This window comes from Pelmatolapia mariae, linkage group LG16_19, assembly GCF_036321145.2.
Source record: "Pelmatolapia mariae isolate MD_Pm_ZW linkage group LG16_19, Pm_UMD_F_2, whole genome shotgun sequence".
NCBI lineage: Eukaryota > Metazoa > Chordata > Actinopteri > Cichliformes > Cichlidae > Pelmatolapia > Pelmatolapia mariae.
The window spans coordinates 7,274,430-7,294,494 of record NC_086241.1 but is presented as its reverse complement, the minus strand read 5'-3'; the positions used below and the strand labels follow the sequence as shown (position 1 = coordinate 7,294,494).

The window sequence follows — 20,065 nt, the reverse complement described above, 5'->3', positions numbered from 1 at the left end:
GTTGCTTTATGGGGCTGTCCGAATACAACCAGCAACATTATTTTGTTGAATGCATTTGGGAGTCTTTTAAATCTTTAATTCTATTGTTTGTTTTTATTATTGATTGTTGGATAATTTAATCCACAAACCTTGGTTCAGCTGAGGAGAGGGAAAAAAAGGGTCCATGTGCAAGTCTCAGTTAAGATTAGCAAACTGAATCCATAAAAAGCTAAACTAAAAACCACACACTGAGCAACTTCCAGACAAGTGACAGAGAGTGAAGCCTAGTGTACTCCCGGCATGGATGCAGCTTGAGCCGAAAAGTCCACTTTTCTGAGTTTAATTAGAAGTGCTTTGGGGGTCCGTGTTGGCTAACACTTTTCAAGTTTTCACACCTCTAATTTTAAGTCCATAATTTTTTTTGACACTATTAACTTGTTTATTTGTGCTGTAAAGTTGGTCATTTTAACATGGGACTGATGGGGACTGAGACTGACTGCTGGACCCTCAGGTGACCCTTAGAGTATCTGTAGTTGTTGGGTTTTTTTTTTTCTTTTTTTAGCATTGACTTCATCTTGCAGTTTATTAAATTGGAGGTGGGGGACGCGGGGGTGTCAGTCTCTCCTTGCTTATCAATAAAAGTCACTAGCCTACATTGATTTGTGATGTATTTTATAGATTTTAGAGTGTCTGCTCTCAGGATAAGGTATGGAAAGAACAGAATATAAGCTCATTTGCAGTAAATATTAATTGTGTCACTTGTAAGTTTCTTCAGTGTTAAAGTGATTCATTCACCCTGCAACATTCAAAGTTTTAAATTACTGGAATATTGTACTTCATAATACTGTAATAATTATCTCTATTGTGCAAACCACACTCAAATGAACTGTGCTGGGGGATCTCCATTCCAGTGTGATTGCATGCCAAAAGTAACCAGGCAAGAAAACACAGAGTGGAGGCAATCAGTGCCAGTTCAACATCTGGCACGCAGATAGGCTGAGGGGGTTTACTGCCTGCTGGAGGCTGATCCCAAGCCCACTGAGAAGAATCAGAAGAACCAGTTTACTGAGTATGACAGTGAAATAAAACAAACTGAGACTGTATTCTTGGGTTAATCTTAGGCATGTTTCAGGATAAACAGCATTTTGTGCTCTGGTAACCAGAGTCAGAATCAAAAAAGGAAGAGGACCACAAATTCCAAAATCCACAAGCATTTTATTGTCATGTTACGTATCCCAGCTTTGAAATAATTAAGACAAACAGAAAGACACAACAGAAACAGGCAGCCAAGCCACTGGCAGTCATACAGCTTAAGGTCCAACTTTGCAGCAGGATGAAAACAGATTGAACGAGTCTCTGTGGCGCAGCTCCACACTCGGCGTCTCCTGCCACTCTGTCAGACCTCCCTGCTGTGCTCCAATGCACTCGAACACTCTGTGGGCTGAATCAGAGCTCTGTTACCACAGACATGAAACTCACAGCTGTATTAAATTATAGCAGGAACATGCAGACATTTCAGAGGCCAGACTTTGAAAGAAAAAAGGCAAAGAAAACTTAAACCTCTGACCTGGACTTATGTAATATTTAATAGTTCTCATACTGCAAGTTATGGCCTCATGTTGGTATCTACTGCCATCTACTGTCCTTTCTTAGGATACTAGGATATTTACGTTGTAAATTTTAATCCTAATACTTATTATTAGGCTTCCTGTGGAAAAACACAGCAGGAATCTTTCCAGTGTTTCTTTTTTCTTACCTACTGATTGCAGCAGCTCGGTGACTTGCTCTCCAGAGAGGGCTGAGGTCTCAGTGAAGTACAAGCCCTTGTTACTGGCTAGACTTTGTCCTTCCTGGAGGAAGAAATCAGAACTGCTCATCACTGAGTTGGACTCTCTTTACATGTGACTCTGTGCAGGTAATAAGATTACAGGACCGTGCTTGTCTTTGTCTGTATACCTCCAGTGGCACTTGCCGATCGTGAGGCAGATCTCCTTTGTTGCCTACCAGCCATATAACAGTAGATCCTGGTATGTACTGTTTCTCGAGCTCTTTGAGCCACACCTGAGCTCTGACAAATGTTTCCTATAATGACACAAGCATGCTCAAGAACAAGACATAAAGAGAAAACCAGTCGAGATAAATCATTTCATAGTCAGGTGTGTCTTCGTTTTACCCTTTGCGTGATATCATAGACCAAAAGTGCTACGTGGGCTCCCCTGTAGTACAGCGGAGTGACGCTGTGGTATTTTTCCTGGCCTGCCGTGTCCCATATTTCAAAGCGAAGAGTGGTATTACTCAGATGCACCAACTGGGTGAGGTAAGCACCTGGAGGAGTAGACACCAAAGGAGTAGGTGTGTGGAATTAGAAAAATTGTATTTGCATTATTATCGTGATTATTACTGAAGTCTGAAACTTTGTGAAAGCAGTTTATTCTTAAGCGTGATGATGAGAGGACTGATACCACCACACTGGACTCAGGTACTGGGTTTTGAGATGTAAATTTTTAACATATGCTCACTGGTCACTTTTTAAGCTACACAAAGCTACTGCTGGCTTGCATCTTCCCTTCAAAGCTCAGAGATTTTGGTCCATGATGACATGATAGTGTCACACAAGTTGTTGCACATATATGATGTGAATCTCAGTTTTCACCATATCCTAACGGTGCTGTATTGGGCTGAGATCTGGACACCATGACATGGTTAGTAACAATACTCAGGTAGGCTGTGACGTTTAAATGATGCTCTGTTGGTACTGAGGTGCCCAAAATGTGCCAAGAAAAAAATCCCCCAAACTATTACAGCACCACCACCAGGCAGGACGGAGGATGTTGTCTGCACTAAATTATGACCATCCAAATCCTGCACCATAAATAGAAACTCATTAGAGCCGGCAACATTTTTAGTCTTCTTTTGTCCAGTTTTGGTGATTTTGTGTGAAATGTAGCTTCAGTTCCACATTCGTCGCTGACACTCAGTGTGGTTTTCTGCTGCTGTAATCCATCTTCAAGCCTGGATGTGTCATGCATTCAGAGATGCTCTTCTGCATATCTTGGTTGTAACAAGTGATTATTTGAGCTCGAAGCTCAAAGCAGTCTAGCCATTCTCCTCTGACCTCTGACAGCGACAAGAATTTTCTCTGGGACAAGACTCCCAGAGAAGTGCAGTTTACTGCATATTTCCTCTTTTTCAGATTATTTTCTGTAAAGCCAAGAGATGGTTTTGTGGGAAGATTTCAGCAGATCAGCTGTTTCTGTCATACTTAGACCAGCACGTCTGGCAACAGCAACCATGGCACATTCATAGTTACTTAAATCTCCTTTCTTTCCCCTTCTGTTGCTCAGTGTGAATTTCAGCTCACCTTCTTGACCTTGTCTACATGCGTAAATGCTTGAGTCAATCCCATGTCATTAGACATTTGCACTTATAATCACTGAAGAGGCGTACCTAATGAAGTGGCTGGTAATAGTATATGCAGTCTCTTGGCAAATATGTATCTTTTACATCATCAATTGATTATTAGAGACATTTTTATATATTAATGATGAAAATGTTCAGCTCTATGCTGGAATATTGAATTTCTGTTGTGTCAATTACAGACAAAAAGTGCAATTTATCACAAATTCACCATGATATAAAGATATGCAAATAAATATAATGACAGATGGCAACTTCAAGAATGAACCAACATAAAGTACTGTATCTTAAGGTGTTTGGTTTCTACATGGGCTAGCTAACACAAATGTTTCACCACTGGATAAACAGTGGAGAGAAACTTTGTATCAAGGCTTTTTACTTACTTACTTAAAAAAGTAAAAAGTCAAGTTAAAGTAAGTAAAGTAAAAATGTATGGTTTTAGTTTATGTCTCAAGTGTCTTTGTCTGGCATGAAACAAGATTTGTTGAAAGTGGGATTTTTAATGACTCTGAGCCAACTGCCTTCACAAAGGGTTTTTACTGTAACGTCTATTCTGAAATGATTCAATCTCGCCCCTGACAAATATGACAATCAATTAAAACCAAAAACTAACAGAAAAAATCATTAAAACTAAACTGAAACTAGTAAACCCAGTCTGGAAACTAAACTGAACTGAAAATCGAAATTAAAAAACTATAGCCACATGAAAAGAGTTTTAATAGGACTAATTGCAGTCCTGTGATAAACTAAGCACACCCCATGATTTATTAACTTGTCGAACCACCACCTTGAGCAGCAGGAATTCAAAGTAATGGCTGACTTTATCAGTCTCTCATATTATTGTGGGGGAATTTTGACCCACTCTTCTTTACAGCATCGCATCAGTTCATTGAACTTTGACATTTATTTATGCACAGCTCACTGAAGGTCCCACCACAGTTTGATTAAGGTCTGGACTTTGGCTAGATCATTAACTGTCACACAGAAGGCCTCACCTGTGACTCTACAATACTTTGTTACACAAAACACTTCATGATGAAGTCAATCACTGCGAGGTGCCCAAATCATCAGCCCCCCCACCACTGTGCTGACAGCTGATATGAGGTATTTTGTGCTGATATGCTGTGTTTGGCTTTCTCCAAACATGCTGTTAGGCATTGTCATCAAACTTGTCCACATTGGTGTCAGAGGACATTGTTCCACAAGTCCTGTGGTTTGTTCTGATGCAGCTTTGCAAGCCTAAGCTGTGCTGACATTTTCTTTTTAGAGAGAAAAGGTTTTCTCTCTGCAGCCTTTTCAAACAATCCACACTTGTTCAGTCTTTTTCTAATCGTGCTGTCATGAACTTTAACCTTTAACATGCTAACTGAGGTCTGTAATGTCTAATGTGGAGCTTTTGGTGTTTTTGCAGCTTTCCTAAGCATTGCAAAGTCTGACCTCGGGGTGAATTTGATGGGACGTCCAGCTCTGGGAAGACTGTAGCAGTGAGTTAACACACACTTGAATACTCCAGAACAGCAAACTGCCAAAACCTCTTCTTTTACAGAGGTGCTCACACCTACTAGCGACACCTGGGTCCAACTGTCCATTTTAATTCCAGTGGAAGCAGTAAGGGTGTGCTCAGTTTACACAGGACTGTAAAGAATCCTTTGTATTGATCTGCAGTACAAAGGCACCACACCCCCTCACTGAAGGGGTCAAAGGTTGAGGTTTTTCCCTAATTGGTCACCCAGCAGCACAATAAACACATGTAGCTGTGTCTTTATGTTATTTAGGCAAAACCGAGCTTAGAGCACCGGCATAACCTACAGGTTAACATTCCACGTGTGTTATTCCAGGTCTGCTGAATTTCCCTGTAAAACCTGCTGCTTTTACACGGATGCTTTTTGTTTGGAATCAAATTAAAAGCTAGACACAAATATATTACTTAGTGACATATAAAGGTGCCTGTAGGTGGGTCTTGGTTTGTTAGAGGAAAATAGAACACACTAGCTATTTAGTTCTGTTTCTTATCAAAGCTAATTCTTAAGCCAACATGAGAATTGCATCAGTTTTCTCATCCACAACCTCAGTAAAAAAAACTGATAGTTGATTCACAATGTTACATTTACCCACTGCCATCCACACCTCAGAGTGTCATGAACTCACAGCCTACAGTGGGCGATGTACTCCTGAACTCATCCTTGCTAAAACGCAAAGCCAGACTCGACTTTCCAACACCAGAGCTCCCCAGCAGGACCATCTTAACCCTGAGAGTATGCACTGGTCTGCGCAAAGTGTCACTGTGTTGCTGGGCCCCTCCGTGGACCCTTGGGAGAGTTTCCCCCATGAAAAAGCTTAGTTAACTCCAAAACAGGAGGTAAAAAAAAGTCCAAAAAAGGTCCTCAAGTCCTGATCCAACTCTCCTTTTCTTTAAAAACACAACAGTAATTTCAAAGAGTCCAGACAAGCTGAGGCGTCTTGTTTGTTGTGAAAGTGTGTGACTGTTCCAGCTTCAGCTTAAAAAGAAAAGTAAAACTGAAGTCCAGACATGTGAAGCCAGCAACATAATCTCACTTCCTTAAGCACACCTACTCCTGACTCGTCTTAAAACCTCCCTGCTATCACATGCTGTCTCATTGATTTGAACCCACACGGACAGACTGGCTTGAAAAAAATCAATGGCCACATTTCTTGTTGGGAGGGATTTGTACTGCATGCAAATATAAACTTATAGGAATGTCTGATATTTCTGCAAAGTTTTGTTTTGCTTCAAAATGCTCGTAAAATTACAGAAACTCAGTGGAACCTCTTTGTGCACAAACTCTTCAGATCACTGTGTCAGCACATTTTGCTGCTGGCCTGTTTTCCGGGTTTTATCTCTTTGTAATTCTCATTTTGAACAGCTGAGGGCAGCATTGTATATATTACAACTTTGCTCTAATAGTAAAGCCTCTTCACTGCGGTAAGACGATGTGTAGTGGAAAGTTTGATATTCTTCTTCTTTATTTAGACTTTTTAAAGAAATATCACAGCTATGGTCAATTATCTGTCCTTGCCATTTTCCCCAAAAGTTTCTTATTGTCTCAGGAATGTTTTCAATGCTTTCCATTAAAGTTTATAGGGGTTAAAGGTCAGGAGACCCTGGAGGAAGCTGACAGTCTTTTATCTGTGCTGATTTTGGTCATGGATTATTTACTTGGTAAATTCCGGATGTGTGATGAGTTTGATTTTCTCTCAGTGCTGTGTACTGATATTTTCTGATGGTCACTTCTGGTCTGTCTGACTCAACTTTGGATACAACTGATCCAGTTTCCAGAAAGTGTTTTGGAGCTCCATGCACCGGGCTCCTACAAATCCGGAGTCCAACTCTGATTTGACTCAGAGAAAGTCCCTCTTTGTTCAGAATAACAGCTTGACCCCTGATACTTCCCTTCATCCTCATATCTTGTTTTTGGTCACAGTGTTACTTAGTCAGCAAAGTTCTCTTAGTTTGAAGCCAAGCCATATTTATATCACACGAACAATGGCTGCTGGCTGATTTATTTTTAAAAGCTTCTGATGAGTCAATCTAATGGACGGATGCAACCTAAGGAAACCTGACATGTGTAGAAAGGAAACTTTTAAATCTATTCCTTTTCAACATGAAAACATTTAAGATTTTTGGACATGGTGACACTTCTGGATGGATTTCTGCAACTTAAGAGATCTCAGTAAATCATATCTACAAGAAACACTGTGTACAGAAAGAACTGTCTTAAAATACTCTACTAAAGTGTCCTATAACTGGATTGTAAATATACATCATCTAATTTAAAGTAAGTCCAAACAGAAACACAACACGGTAGACAGTAGGTCTTTCACTGTGGTAACTAATTAAACTGTAAGTGTGTGAACACACCTGAATCACACATTCCTCGACTGTATGAATAGACTCAGAGGGCGACTGCATATTTCAGGAGAAAGTGTGTCCACATTACAACAGTTGCAAATAATAGTACAGTGATACCAGGGGATAAAAACAGCGTTTCATGAGATCACTATAAGCTCACACACTCAGCTGGGTGCACATTGTATTTTAGGGGTGGTGGCAGGCCTTGTCTGTCTCTTTAAGAAGCAAAAGGCTTTTTTAGAGCTGGCTGGTCATTATTAAAAATAGCAGAGGGGCTGTGAGAGAGTGAGATAGTGCATGCAGGAGCTGTGGTTTCTGGCAGAAGTTGGATGGAGTCCAGTCCATAGATTGGTGCTGCATTCAAGCGCTGTGTGAAAAATTCTCAACACCATTCTGCTAGTCCAGGGGTAGGCAACTCCAGGCCTCGAGTGCCGGTGTCCTACAGGTTTTAGATATCACCCTGGGTCAACACACCTGAATCAAATGATTAGTTCATTACCAGGCCTGTGGAGAACTTCAAGACATGTTGAGGAGGCCATTTAACCATTGAAATCAGCTGTGTTGGATCAAGGACATCTAAAACCTGCAGGACACCGGCACTCGAGGCCTGGAGTTGCCTTCCCCTGTGCTAGTCCTTAAAGAGCTATAACATCATGCACTGCCTCATTGTGCTAGTACCCAAACTGTTACTAGATCTTAGAAAGGGAAAAAGTATGGTCCTACAGAAGTTTGACCTCTGTAAACACTTTACTGCTTTTGATCTCAGCCACTCATTTCAGATCATGTTGAAAAAGAAAGAAGTCTATTTTGACGTGTGTGTGTTTCAGAATGGAGGACTATCTGTGGTACGCTCTTGCCAGTGAGCAAGTGGTTTCACAGTCAGACCCACCCTTCCTCATCACATCCATTTTTAAAAAAAAACCAACATGGTGACTGAACTTCAGAAACCAATGCATGACATTATGGTAGCTACATCCATGAGTCGCTATGACTGTGAAGCTACATGCTCATTGGCTAATGATTCATGACTGAAGTTGTTAGTCAGTGAGTATATCCTGACGGACCATTCCTGAGAAAGTTCATCACCGTTCCAAGTTTTCTGCATTTGTGTATAATGGCTCTCACTTTGGTTCAGTGGATTCCCAAAGCTCACAAACAGCTTTGTAATCCTTTCCAGACTGATAGATGTCAGTGACTTTGACAAAGTGAAACAGGCTAAAAGATCTCAAAAAGCAACACATCATGCCACAGTCTAGAGAAAAACCTGAGAAACAGACAGGATTAAAGTGATTTCTTGATTCAGCAGGTCTGCCATTAATCAGGCCTGAGTGTGTTTTGTGAAACTGAACTAGGCTTTCCAAAAAAATGTGGTTAATCACAGTTAACACATGTAATGCATACATATATTATAGCTTCTTGCAGCTTTTGTCTTAGATAGTTCTCGACTATTTTACTCACTTTTGGTATTCTTTAACTAACTTTTTGTATTTCTTTTTTTTATCATTATTATATGTGACATTACAACGCTCTTGTGCCACTTTTATTTTAACTATATATATATATTTATTGTAGCGTGTACTATTTTTATTCTTTATCCTGCTGTTGCAACACAATATCTGTCTATTTGGACTTCATTTGCATGGACCCCATTCTTTTTTAATCTATTATATCCATTATATTAGAAGTTCTCTGCATCTTCAAAAGTGTCCAAACCCAGTGTCATGGTGGCTTCCATCGTCGCTCCTTATATACTGTCTATGTGAACTGCGCAGTGGCCATGTTTCCGACAACATGTGAAAGCAGCTTGCCGGAGCACAACCTTTGAAGTTTTTCAGGGAGACTTTGCTGCAGTGAATCCGACAGGTGGTGGAGACACAACGCTGCTGTACGAGAACGAGACTGCTATCATATTTTCACACTGTGTTTTTTCTACAGTTGGGGCTTATTTCCTCAAAAATAATCTTCTACTTCTTTTATGTTTACAGTGACAGGGTCAGACACACCCTAACAGCACAGGAGCGACGCTCAGGTGATCATTTGTGACCTGAATGCGCCGCTGCACGTGGAGACAGCGCGCAGCTTTGTGAAGCAGACTTGGTCGCGAGCTCGTGCGTCGCTGCAGAAACACAGGAAGAAGTGTGAAGACGGATGTATGACAATGAGGCACGCTGAGAACCGGAGCAGGCAGCCCGGGTTTGTGTCACTGGCTCCGCGTCTTTAACTTGAAATCTGTAGAAACACATGAGACGCACGAGCCGCTGGTCTGTGTGGATTACCGAAGTCTGAATTAATCGGCACCCAGTGGATTTAAGTGTTTGAGGGGACGACATGGGGACCCAGGGGACAGGACGGAAAAGGTCCACTAAAAAGGACAAAACGACGGCAGAGGACGATGCCCTGAATCTCATAGCCAGAGAGGTGAGTGAAGGAGAGACAATAAATCTTTACTGAGGGGGGTTGGAAGCAGTAATGTAACTTTTAAAGAGCCCCCCAAACCTACATAATCACACTTAAAGGCGCATTCGCGTTTTTGTTCCATATGAAAAAAACATTTGTGTGTTTAATGTCTGACTTAGTGTTTCCACATGTGTAATATTGGTCATTGTTAAAAATACGCAGACATTATCCCCAGTATTTTGAAACATCACTTTCCCCTGATACCGCTGCAGCAGGGGCGTTTCCAGTGGGACACGGGGCCCCTCATAAAATCGGTATTTCATCAGCAGTGTAGATATTTGCTGGCTGCAATTTTCACATTTCTGTGCAGAGGGTATTAGCTGACCGTACAGGAGTTTAAACGTGGTTTTTATTGAATAATTTTTTTTTTGCAAAGTCGCAAAAGAACTAATTAGAACAGGGCTGGTCAAACTGCCACAGCCAAGGGCAGTCTGGGCCCCTGTAAGGAAAGGAACACATTTTGTGAACAGCTTGATTTCTAACATGATGCACATAGTGGAGTTTAACAAAACGCAGGACTAATTTCATCACATCACAAAATTTCTTTTCACACAAGTTGAGTGACATATGTTGAAATTGAGTAAAAGTAGAAATACCAGTTTATTATGAATCAATAAGACAATGCCTCTTTTCTTATTTATTTATTTTTTTTGGCTGGAGGCTGGGGGTTTAGCTTCCCTTTCAGGACATAAGGGGTCAGGCTGAGATGACTGACAGCTGGTTCTGGCCCCCTGAGCAATATTTTCCCCCATTGTAATTCAGACGCAGTAACTTCAGGTATTTTTGTGAATAAGCATCTGTATAAATAGAGTTTAATATATTCTAAAGTGAAACAGAATGGCGACAGCTATGACATATTGTGTTGCAGAGATATCAGCTGAAGTTGAAAACGGCTAGGAGGTTGCGTAATAACCACATGGTGGTACGGTGAATCAGAATAGCATCCGATTCATTATTCCAGCATTATTCCAACTGGTGTTAGTGCAATCAAAAGCATTACGTCATCTTTCAAGATAGTACATATATAATACAAAATAATTTCAGATGGACAAAAAAAGACTGCAGTGCTTGTTAAGGGGGACAGCTCTACCAAATCTTTATGGTAAAATGCTACCACCAACACTGTACAATACATCTGTCAATATTGCCGAGCCTCCTGATAAGTCAGTCAGGCTCAAATTACTATAAATTCTGTCAACATAACCAAACAGTTAATGACCCTTTTGGCAGCTCTTAATACCTGTATTCCAGCTGGAACCAGTAATTATAGATGAATGGAAAAACAATATCAATGCTGGTCGCTAAACAAAAAAAGTCATCAACAAAAATGGCTTTCTGAAGGACTGTCCTCATTGGTAAATTAGATTTGTCTTGTGTGATCTAAGGCTTAAGATGGGCACACTGTATAAATGTTGGAAAGGACTGAGCTGAGCTCAGACATTATGTAAAAGTTTTAGGGTTAGAGCAGAAACACACCTTTTTCTGCTGTGTATAGTTCTTTTGTTTTGTTTGTTCTTCGATGGTCTTATAAACCTTCTACAACGTTACATGATTTGAACCTCTGGAGTTTTTGCCTTGTGGTTAAAAAAAAAACCTATTAAAAGCATTCAAAGGAGCACTAATTCTCACACTTCTAAACATTATTGTGGTTGAAAAGCCTCTAGATAAACATAATTGTAATCCACAGCTGATTATAATGGCTTGCTCTACTTACATGAGAAATTCTTTCATGTGCTGACCTGCAGGAATTGTTAAGTTCTCTTTCAGTACTCCAGAACTGTAGCTGGCAGTCGCACGTTGTTGTCTTTTAGCAGGTGCCGAAGTCATGTTATGACAGGTTTACGCTGCTTCAAAGTTCCTAATCCTTTTTGTTATTATGAGACTGCTAGTGAAGGATAAATCTGATGTTTTATAGGAGAAGTAATGCCCAGTGGGTCTTCAGGACTTAAGCCAACCTGTTTGAAGTGAACACTTTGTTCTTCTGAGGTGTAAACCTTAAGCTAAGTATCGATATTAAAGTTTAGCTTCAAGATGAACTACAAGAAACGGTAAAACCAGACATTTATTGTTACTAAGCAACACCGTGGCCCCTTTGAGGATGTAATTCTCTTTATTTATGAAAAAACTGAGGATCAGACATTCGGTTTATTACTTTCCCTGCTGAAAATAACTTTTCATATTCTGTGCGGCTCCCGGTGAGCAGAGAAAACCTTAACTCTCCGTTGTCTGAGCATGATTCAGAGCCACTTGTCTTCAGTTAGGAGGAAGTTGGGTTTTTGCTAACACAACCCGGATGTTTCAGTGAATTTGCATATCATTTCTAACAGTCACACTCTCTCGTCTATTCTTCTTCAGAACCGTGAATGGCCATGGTTTGGCAGTTGGACTGTTTGAATGTTATCTTCTCTTTACTGCTTATTTGACTGTTTACGCTGCTGTGGGGAGGCTGAGGTTGCACATTCCTGTAGCTGGTAGTAGTTTCTTCTTGCTGCAGCAGTGCTACCCGGTTGAGGTTAGAGGAGCTTGACGGAGCTCATGAAGCATCAGCAGCAGATACGGTATCTCTCTTGTCCGTGATGGATGAATCGCATGTGTTTGTCGGGGTTGGGAGGAACGGCGGCGGGTTGTTTTCTGTGTCTTTAAGCGGCAGCTGGGTCGAGTCCCTCACTGGCTGTCCTCTGACAGAATGGTATGTCAGTGCTGATGAGTTGGCCCACTCTGCAAAGAAGCTTTAAAAATAGATGCTCCTGGAAGATCAGCTGTTGCTTCACCCCAGTTTTAGAGCGGGTCTGTGGGTGGGGAGTGGGGGGGATGAGGGTGGTTGTTGCTCGCCAGCTGGCCGTCACACAAGCCTGAAAGGAAGAAATACTCTGCACAAGATAGTGCAGCCAGCTAGCTGCGGCTTATCAGAAATATTATCCTGTACATTTACAGTATTAGAGAGTGAGGGAAAACTGTCAGTACTGTAAACTTGACTACTTATGGAAGAAATGGGAGGAGAGTAGACAGCAGGAAAGAATGTGAGGAGTGGATATCAGGGCATTAGTTATACTGTGCTTTAAGGGAATCTGATTCCTGTGTCTGTCAAACAGTTTGAATCATGCTGTAAACATTAATTTGTACTGTAGCGCAAGGATAGAGGATGGCACGCTGAACTGGGTGATCTCTCTTTAAATCCTAATAAGACGGATTAAATTAATTGCCGTAATGAAAGTGATATTGAATCTTAAATATTTGGATTATATTCTTTTGATTACAGTAAAATAATCTATGAAGTAAAGAAACCCTGAAAATGATTTCCATGTAGATGCTTTAGTTACAGGTGCTGGCTCACATTCACAGGGGGATGCTTGAATTAAACGGGGTGATTGCTCATGTTAATCGTAACACTCCACTTGCACTTGCTGTAGTGTGACCAATCTAAGTTTTCTGCTGTGATAAAGAGTCGAGGGTATCAGTCAGTCAAGCAGATAAACTGAAGTCTGTCATCTGGCTGCTCTAACAGCAACCTCTGTCAACTCTGATTTAGATTACTCATGTTACACTGGTTTGAAATGCCTATTTGCTCAGCAGTTATTACCCACAGAGGCAGTAGAGCAATCCCACTGACTTGAACTTTTCCACGATGAAGCTGAAATTTGTCTCTGCTGTGGGAGTGAAGTTTGGTTAGGATGGTGTCATCAGGCCAAGATTTTAATTTGGGCAATACTTTGGTTTTAAAATAACATTCCCATCGACCTCAGCAGATATTAGCAAGCTGTTGATGTGTCGTGTTTCCCGAAGCTTTAGATTTTATTTGTATCAGTGGGGATGGGAAAAATATCAGTTATAAATTTCTCCTCTGCTTTTAGTTTATTAGTATTTCTTGACAAATATGTACCTGACCAATGTAATCAGCTGCTTCTCAACTAATGCTATGTCCACATGTACACAAGTATTTTAATAAATGTACACTTAAAGGGAATTTTGCATCAATGAAAACTGAGCTTTTCATAAGTGTTCAGACTTTAGAAAACTTTTGATTGGCCAAAAATATGTCCACAGTTACTGTTATATCTGTTATATATACATACTGTTAAATATGCTCCGTAGTTTCTCAGAGTGCTCAAGCTTGTAGTAGGTCTCCAAACAACGTCTATACAGAGGCAGGTGATCAATATCAAAGACACTGACAATGAGATGCTTCCCCAGCTGAGAATCTGAGCCAGGAAGAGCTTCAAAATGAGAGTCACGAGGAAATTGATTAAATTAATGTCACATGGGTGGCTCCAGCGGGAAAGAAAACACTGGGTGTTTTCTCCTCACGCTTGGGTGTAGGCTTGTGGTCTTTTGTTATAAGCTGGTTTAACCTGCTGCAGCTTTTTAATTTGGTCGTTAGAGACTGGTGAGTTGATTATAAAGCTCGGAGGACAATTTAGTAAAAAGGATTATTCAAATCCTCTAATACTGCATGTTAGTGGAAGTGATTTCAGCTTGTTTATCTACAACTGTCAGTCCATCATCTGCTTACATTTTGTTCTTCTTCTAAGTTCAGATCACTGAGATAATTAATAATTGTTTTAAATAATGGTTATTATAATTATTGATAGTAATTTGCCATAATTGGACAGTCTGGGTTGACTTTGTTGAAGTTGTAGTGACGTGTGTTATGTTACCTTTACCCCCAGTGTACCAGCTATTCCCCTCAGGTTGGTCTACTATCGATTTTCACAGTTATGATAGGAGCACTGGAATTTGGCCAGAAACGGACTGTGGTAAAGACTTTTCTGCAGTATGGACTACACCAAAGATTACACCCAGCTCTGTGTGCCTGAGCCTAAATACGTACCTGAGTCTGTTTGTGTGAACTTAGTTGGCCTGTGAATTCTGTTAAATTTAAGTAGCGAGCACCTTTGATAAATATTGACTGTAAGTTTAAGCAGCTTGTATTCCTAAATGCCAGTCAGGTGCTGGAGAGTCAAAACAGAGGCTGATATCTTCATGACAAGTAGCAGAGTACAGCCAAGGTTATTTACTGCTCTCTCACACACACACTCACTCACTATTCTGAGGTTATTAGTTTTCATTCTTAACCTCCACATATGTGGACATCACATTTTAGGTTATTTAGACCAAAATACTCAATTTTGCTCTACAAGGGCCTGATATCCACTTACGAGGACATTATGCTGCTACTGTTCTATCGAAATTTTAAACGAATATCCTCATATGTGGCTCTCATTTTTCTTAGAAACAAAAATTAGGTAAAAAAAAATCTGGTAATTCTTTGTGTTTACACTCATCAGGTCCCAGTCAGCCCAAATATCAAAGAGAAATTAAAAATGCATGCCGTGGAAGAGTTCGGGTCTTAGGAGGTTAAATCTGATCTGGTCGACGTGGATGATTAACACACACGTGAACAATTGAGGTCCACAGAGCTGACCTTCAGAATCATTATTCAGATTATAATCTGATAATTTAATGAGGTCAACTCCATTTCAGATACTTTGCTTGTTTCAGAGCAGCCAGCTGTCAGACCTGGCCCACTGAGCTCAGTTTTAACAGCTGGAAGTCTGAGTACATCTCAGTGCAAGATCTGGGTGAAAAATTAAGACGGCTCATTGAATGATCCTACAAACACAGAGAATATAAACATGGTTCTGTGCAAATTGTGAACTGAATATAAGCATTTTTGGTTCAGGACCAAAATTGTTGATGATAAAAAGGCAGAAAAAAACATTTCAGCTGCTTTTTTAGCATCAGAGTTGGAGGCAATTTGAAGGTGAAGATTGAAGGTGTCCTTAGTAACCTTACAAGTCTTAATTTAATGCCAGCTGCTATACGCATGTCCCATTCCAAGAATAATCTACAGAAGGACCTGAAACCATAAGAGGTCGTTACAGTTGGTGTAACTGAGTTTAAAAATTGAGAAATGCTACTTTTGATCCCTGTGATTGCTTTGGACTTTGTACTAAAAGTTATTGGAAGCTGTTTTGCAGCAACTGCCTTGTTTTGTTGGAGTAGCTAATACATAATGTCACTTGTTGACTATATATAATGTAATTAAGTTCCTCACTCTGTGGATGACTCTGGTAGTCCTGCTTCTGCTCTGCAGCCTTGATGAGCTCAGTGAAGCGGTGCCAGCTCTCCACCTCCTCCTAAAGAAACAGGAGACAGGAAAGGATAAAGATAGCTGTTTTGCAGCAATTGATAATTTCAAAATAAGAGCGAGGAGACTGTCTGATAGTAAATCACATTGGTGTGTTGAACAGATGGAAAAAAAAATCTAAATACATTTAAGAATATTTTGTCAATATAATCAGATGGCCCTCCCATTAAAAACATTGACTTGTTTTTGTACAGCAGCTGGATTTGTGTTTATTTAGGTAGAATTTAATTGTATTGAAAAGGAGATTTTTGTTCTCATAGAGACTAAATAAAGGATATAATGGTCCCTGTTGGTAGGGAACACACACACGCCCATAAGTACAGAAATGATTTTGCTGTTCTTGGATTGTTTCCATTAATGTGGCTAAAAATGTTTAGTTTGTTTTAGCTTGGCAGTAGAAGAAAGGCTGAAGGAGCAAACTGAATTGTCATTGCTTTGAGTGCAAGTGAAAACTTGTCGCCTGTAGTAAGTACAGCTATAAAAACTAATGCAGAGTTGCTGTTTGATTTGTAGTTTTTCCAGTCGTTACTCTGTGTGTTGGTCAGTTTAGCACTTTAGTCCACACCAAACTAACATCTGTTGGATTTATTACCATGAAAATTATTCCTTACTCAGGATGTCCAAGATATTATGTCACTGCAGTTTGTTCTACATGATGATGTTAATTACATCACATCTAATATTGTTTAAGCTTCCAGGACAAAAACTGCTTTGACATGTTGCTTCTTCAGATCTGTTTCTCTCTGCTTCTCACAGACACAAGGAAAAAAAGGTGTGTGTGTGTGTGTGTGTGTGTGTGCGTGTGCGTGTGTGTGTGTGAACGGAAACAGGAAACAGGAGTACGTTGTTACTGACTTAGGAACTTTGTGGTTAGATCACTGTTTCCTTTAAGTTGACTGCGTTGGAATGCTGCTGGTCTGGAGCAGCAGTCCTCCCAATATAGAAGTAGACTACTTTAAGGAGGTGTGCATCATGCCCTTATGTATACAAGTTTCCTGAGGCTGTGTCTGGGTACAGCAGGAAAAAAAGAGAGTAAAAGTGGAAGGATGTTACTGGTACAGAAGGTGGTACTGTGATTTGAAGTATCGTACTATTAGATTAGATGTCTATTTAGATTCTTTTCCTAGAAATTTCTTGCTAAAGCTTCCTTCCCGATGTCATCAGATACCTCATGAAACATAAGCATAACTGATTGTAGTCTTTTCTCTCAGACACACTGTACTGAGTAACTGACAAAAATATTGTGCAGTTCAAGCCTCGTATTAGGCTAAACAGTAGACAATATGTAAAACCACTGCAAGAATACCAGGTGATGGCGTAATTGATTATCATTGTATTATCTTAGAATCGCTCAGGGTTAAACTAGAGAACAGTCCTGCCTCTGTGAAAAGCTGACAAAGTTACTGTAAATCACTTCAGAGAACAAGCATGTGAAACCGTCCAGCCAAGTCTGAAAGGTCCATGATTGCGTACTCGCTTGGAACATGTTCATGATATCCTGTTGTGAATTAAGCTCAAATCTCAGGAGTCCACTAGCGCTGTTTGGAAAGAGATGGACCAAAAATTTAAAGACCAACAAATCAGGGGTGGGTGTCCTGCATCTTGTATCATAAGTCAGGTTTGTACTTAAAGGGAATTGACATGAAAGATATATTTTCAAATGTTTTCTTTTTAATAGGAGTGCTAGATATTGTATGCGCCAGAACGTGTTATGGAATAGTGATAATATCAGCCAGCCTGGCCTTTAACCGATATGGCACAACTTGTTCAATGTTGATAAAAGCAGAAAGGTGGCATTCTTTGCATACCAAGAAAAACTGTTTTTGTGCCATAATGGTTGATGATTTGGTATAAACTATGAAGAATGGCTCCAATAATCTCAAAAAAACAAATTGAATATCTCTGATGTTTAACCTCAGTTACCAGTACCAGATCCATGATTCTGCATCACTTACTCCACAGCAGCTTGTCAGGCTTTATGTTGAGACTCTGTTTTGTCTGCAGGAGTTTAAAGAGACAATCTAAACTGGGGATTAACTTGCCAGGTTGGCCCTGCGTGGATCTCAGAAGCTCAGTGAAGCGTTTAAGGAATTGAGTATTTAGAGTGGATTAGTCTGAGCCTTCATGATGAAGAAGATGAAGCCCACCACACAGTCATCTAGGGACCAGGCCAGAAAGCCACACAGTCCCTCAGGCAGAAACAGCCGAGTTAATCTTTAATGCTGGGGGCACACATTCATACAGTGAAGGCCACCAGTCAAAAGGCACGCTGAATAGATAGTGCGGTTTTGTAATTCTGCCTCTGTTCAGAATAAACACCCAATTTCAGTTGGGTGCTTAAGGTTTTTTCACTTTTAAAACCCCTTCAGTTAAGGTGTTTCCAGCAGTGAACACCCATTATACCATGAAGTACTCAAACATTATTTCTATAAACAATTACGTGGATGCAGTTCCTGATATGTGACTATACAAAGTGCTGGCTTCAGTTCAGTTTGCCCTGCCTGACTCATGTCTCCATAAAAGGAAGTGGCTTGCCTGTGTGTATTAGTTTCCTCTTGATGACATCACCATGTGCACGGCCCAATGTAGATTGTTATCACAAACTCCTTCCTGTTTATTCCACAAGGCTGAGTTTCCTCCGAAGTTCAGGGAGCGAGTTGGGAGGTGGAGAGAGGTTTGGGTGGGGTAATTGAGTGCAGATATAGCAAGTTATTAGATCAGGTAGATTTTTGGGTGGGTGGGGGATGGGGGTAATGCACTTAGACCAAAGAGAGCTGATCTCCATGAAAGTAGGCCCAATGTAAAATGCTGTAAGATACATCTGCAAATTCCTGAAGATCCTGAGAAGCAGCTCTGTGACCAAAACCCTCAGTACAGCTATGCCAGCATAATGCAGCAGCATTAAATCACTGATTAGAAGTATTAAGACCACATTTGGACCAGAGTTTGGAGATCTAAGTTAACCGCTAATGCTAGCATGCTTGGCTAACAAGCTGTATCCATAAACTATATGAGTGCCACATTTTTGGTCAGGTTGTTTTGTTAAACACCAAAAACATGGCTGAGAAATCTATTCAATCTTTCAAATTAGCAGAGATGAGGCCTAGCAGCTACAGCCACCTGATGACACACCTGCTAATAAAAGCAGCCATGTCGCCAAATTTACAGTTTTAATAATATCGAACCTGCTCAGCTTCCACCTCCGATGGAGTTGTTATAAATAAGGAAACTATTCACAAAGGTCAGAACCACAAGTGGCCATTAGAGAAACTACAGCTTTTGGCACTTTTGCATTGGAATTATTTTTTTATTTTTTATTTGTTACCTTGTACTTTTTCCAAGAAGTCCCTTTGAGATCAAAATGTCTGTATGGTAACAGACATGCAGCAAACATCATGTAAAATGCAGCTCATATTTTATGATACACAAATACCCACAACAAAAACACTCTTAGCCTCTTACGAAAAACAACCACACTTCCTTCATTACATTTATGCCTTCCTTTAAACTCCGCATTAGATCAAAGCTGTGTTTCCTGTAAAGGTATTGCCTGCCTGAGGTGTGTGGTAAGACAATGCAGATTTCTACAGATCTATGAAAAACCCAGCAGGTCATGTTTTAGCTGCCACAGGACCCAAAAGATCCACTTCCAACATACTAGTGCCAAACACTTCAGGATAGCCCCAGTGGTCATATGTCAGTACTCTGAGGTGTCAGAGCTGAATTACAGTATTACACGGGTGGTTTTTACTGTTGTGGCTGAGTGCTTGAAATCTGTTGATGGCCAGTAACATTTTTTTTTCCACTTCTCTTCTCCCTTTAGCCTGCTGACCTTTCAGCATCGCAGTTACATCAGATTCATATTTGTCAATAACTGCATGCATGTAGCCACCAAGTCTCTACAGTACCATATTTGGTTAAATTACAGTACACTGTGTCACTGTGTCCTTTTTATTTTGTCCAAAGCATCACTTGTTACACCCAATGGCAGGAAGACTGAACCCCCCCCCCCCACAAAAAAAAAGTCAAAGAATTTGCTTTTGAAGATGGGCAATAGTGACTCTGTTGTCCTGAGTTCATTAAATCACATGAATGGAAAAGAATCCTAAACTGAGATGATCAACCACATGTTCCTTTGAGTGACAGAGGAGCATGTGGTTGTTTGTTTTGACTGGTTTGCAGTGTGATGAATA

The 20,065-nt window shown here is 40.4% G+C and overlaps 2 protein-coding genes across 2 annotated transcripts in view; one reads left to right on the top strand and one right to left on the bottom strand.

Moving 5' to 3' along the window:
• Positions 1-1,220: 1,220 nt before the first annotated feature.
• Positions 1,221-5,725, bottom strand: LOC134646031 (ras-related protein Rab-17-like). The gene is made up of 5 exons (XM_063499701.1): positions 5,545-5,725; positions 2,153-2,304; positions 1,936-2,061; positions 1,736-1,829; positions 1,221-1,420 (listed from the first exon to the last, which is right to left on the bottom strand). The coding sequence occupies exons 1-5, from the start codon at positions 5,723-5,725 to the stop codon at positions 1,290-1,292; spliced, it is 684 nt and encodes a 227-aa protein (XP_063355771.1). The 3' UTR covers positions 1,221-1,289.
• A 3,411-nt stretch (positions 5,726-9,136) lies between these two features.
• The window catches only part of lrrfip1a (leucine rich repeat (in FLII) interacting protein 1a), a 48,008-nt gene continuing 37,079 nt past the window's right edge, over positions 9,137-20,065 (top strand). The window contains exons 1-2 of the mRNA XM_063496613.1: positions 9,137-9,152; positions 9,253-9,685. Of these exons, the coding sequence (XP_063352683.1) occupies positions 9,596-9,685 (90 nt within the window). The 5' untranslated portion in view covers positions 9,137-9,152; positions 9,253-9,595. The remainder of the gene's footprint in view (positions 9,153-9,252; positions 9,686-20,065) is intronic.

What these genes read in the sequence shown, in the direction of transcription:
- LOC134646031 (XM_063499701.1), bottom strand. Translation starts at nt 5,725, where the DNA reads ATGGGGGAAACTCTCCCAAGGGTCCACGGAGGGGCCCAGCAACACAGT. An exon ending in ATCGGCAAGTGCCACTGGAG is followed by an intron (nt 1,830 to 1,935) that starts GTATACAGACAA and finishes TTCTTCCTCCAG; the next exon opens with GAAGGACAAAGTCTAGCCAG. An exon ending in CGAGCTGCTGCAATCAGTAG is followed by an intron (nt 1,421 to 1,735) that starts GTAAGAAAAAAG and finishes GCTCTGATTCAG; the next exon opens with CCCACAGAGTGTTCGAGTGC.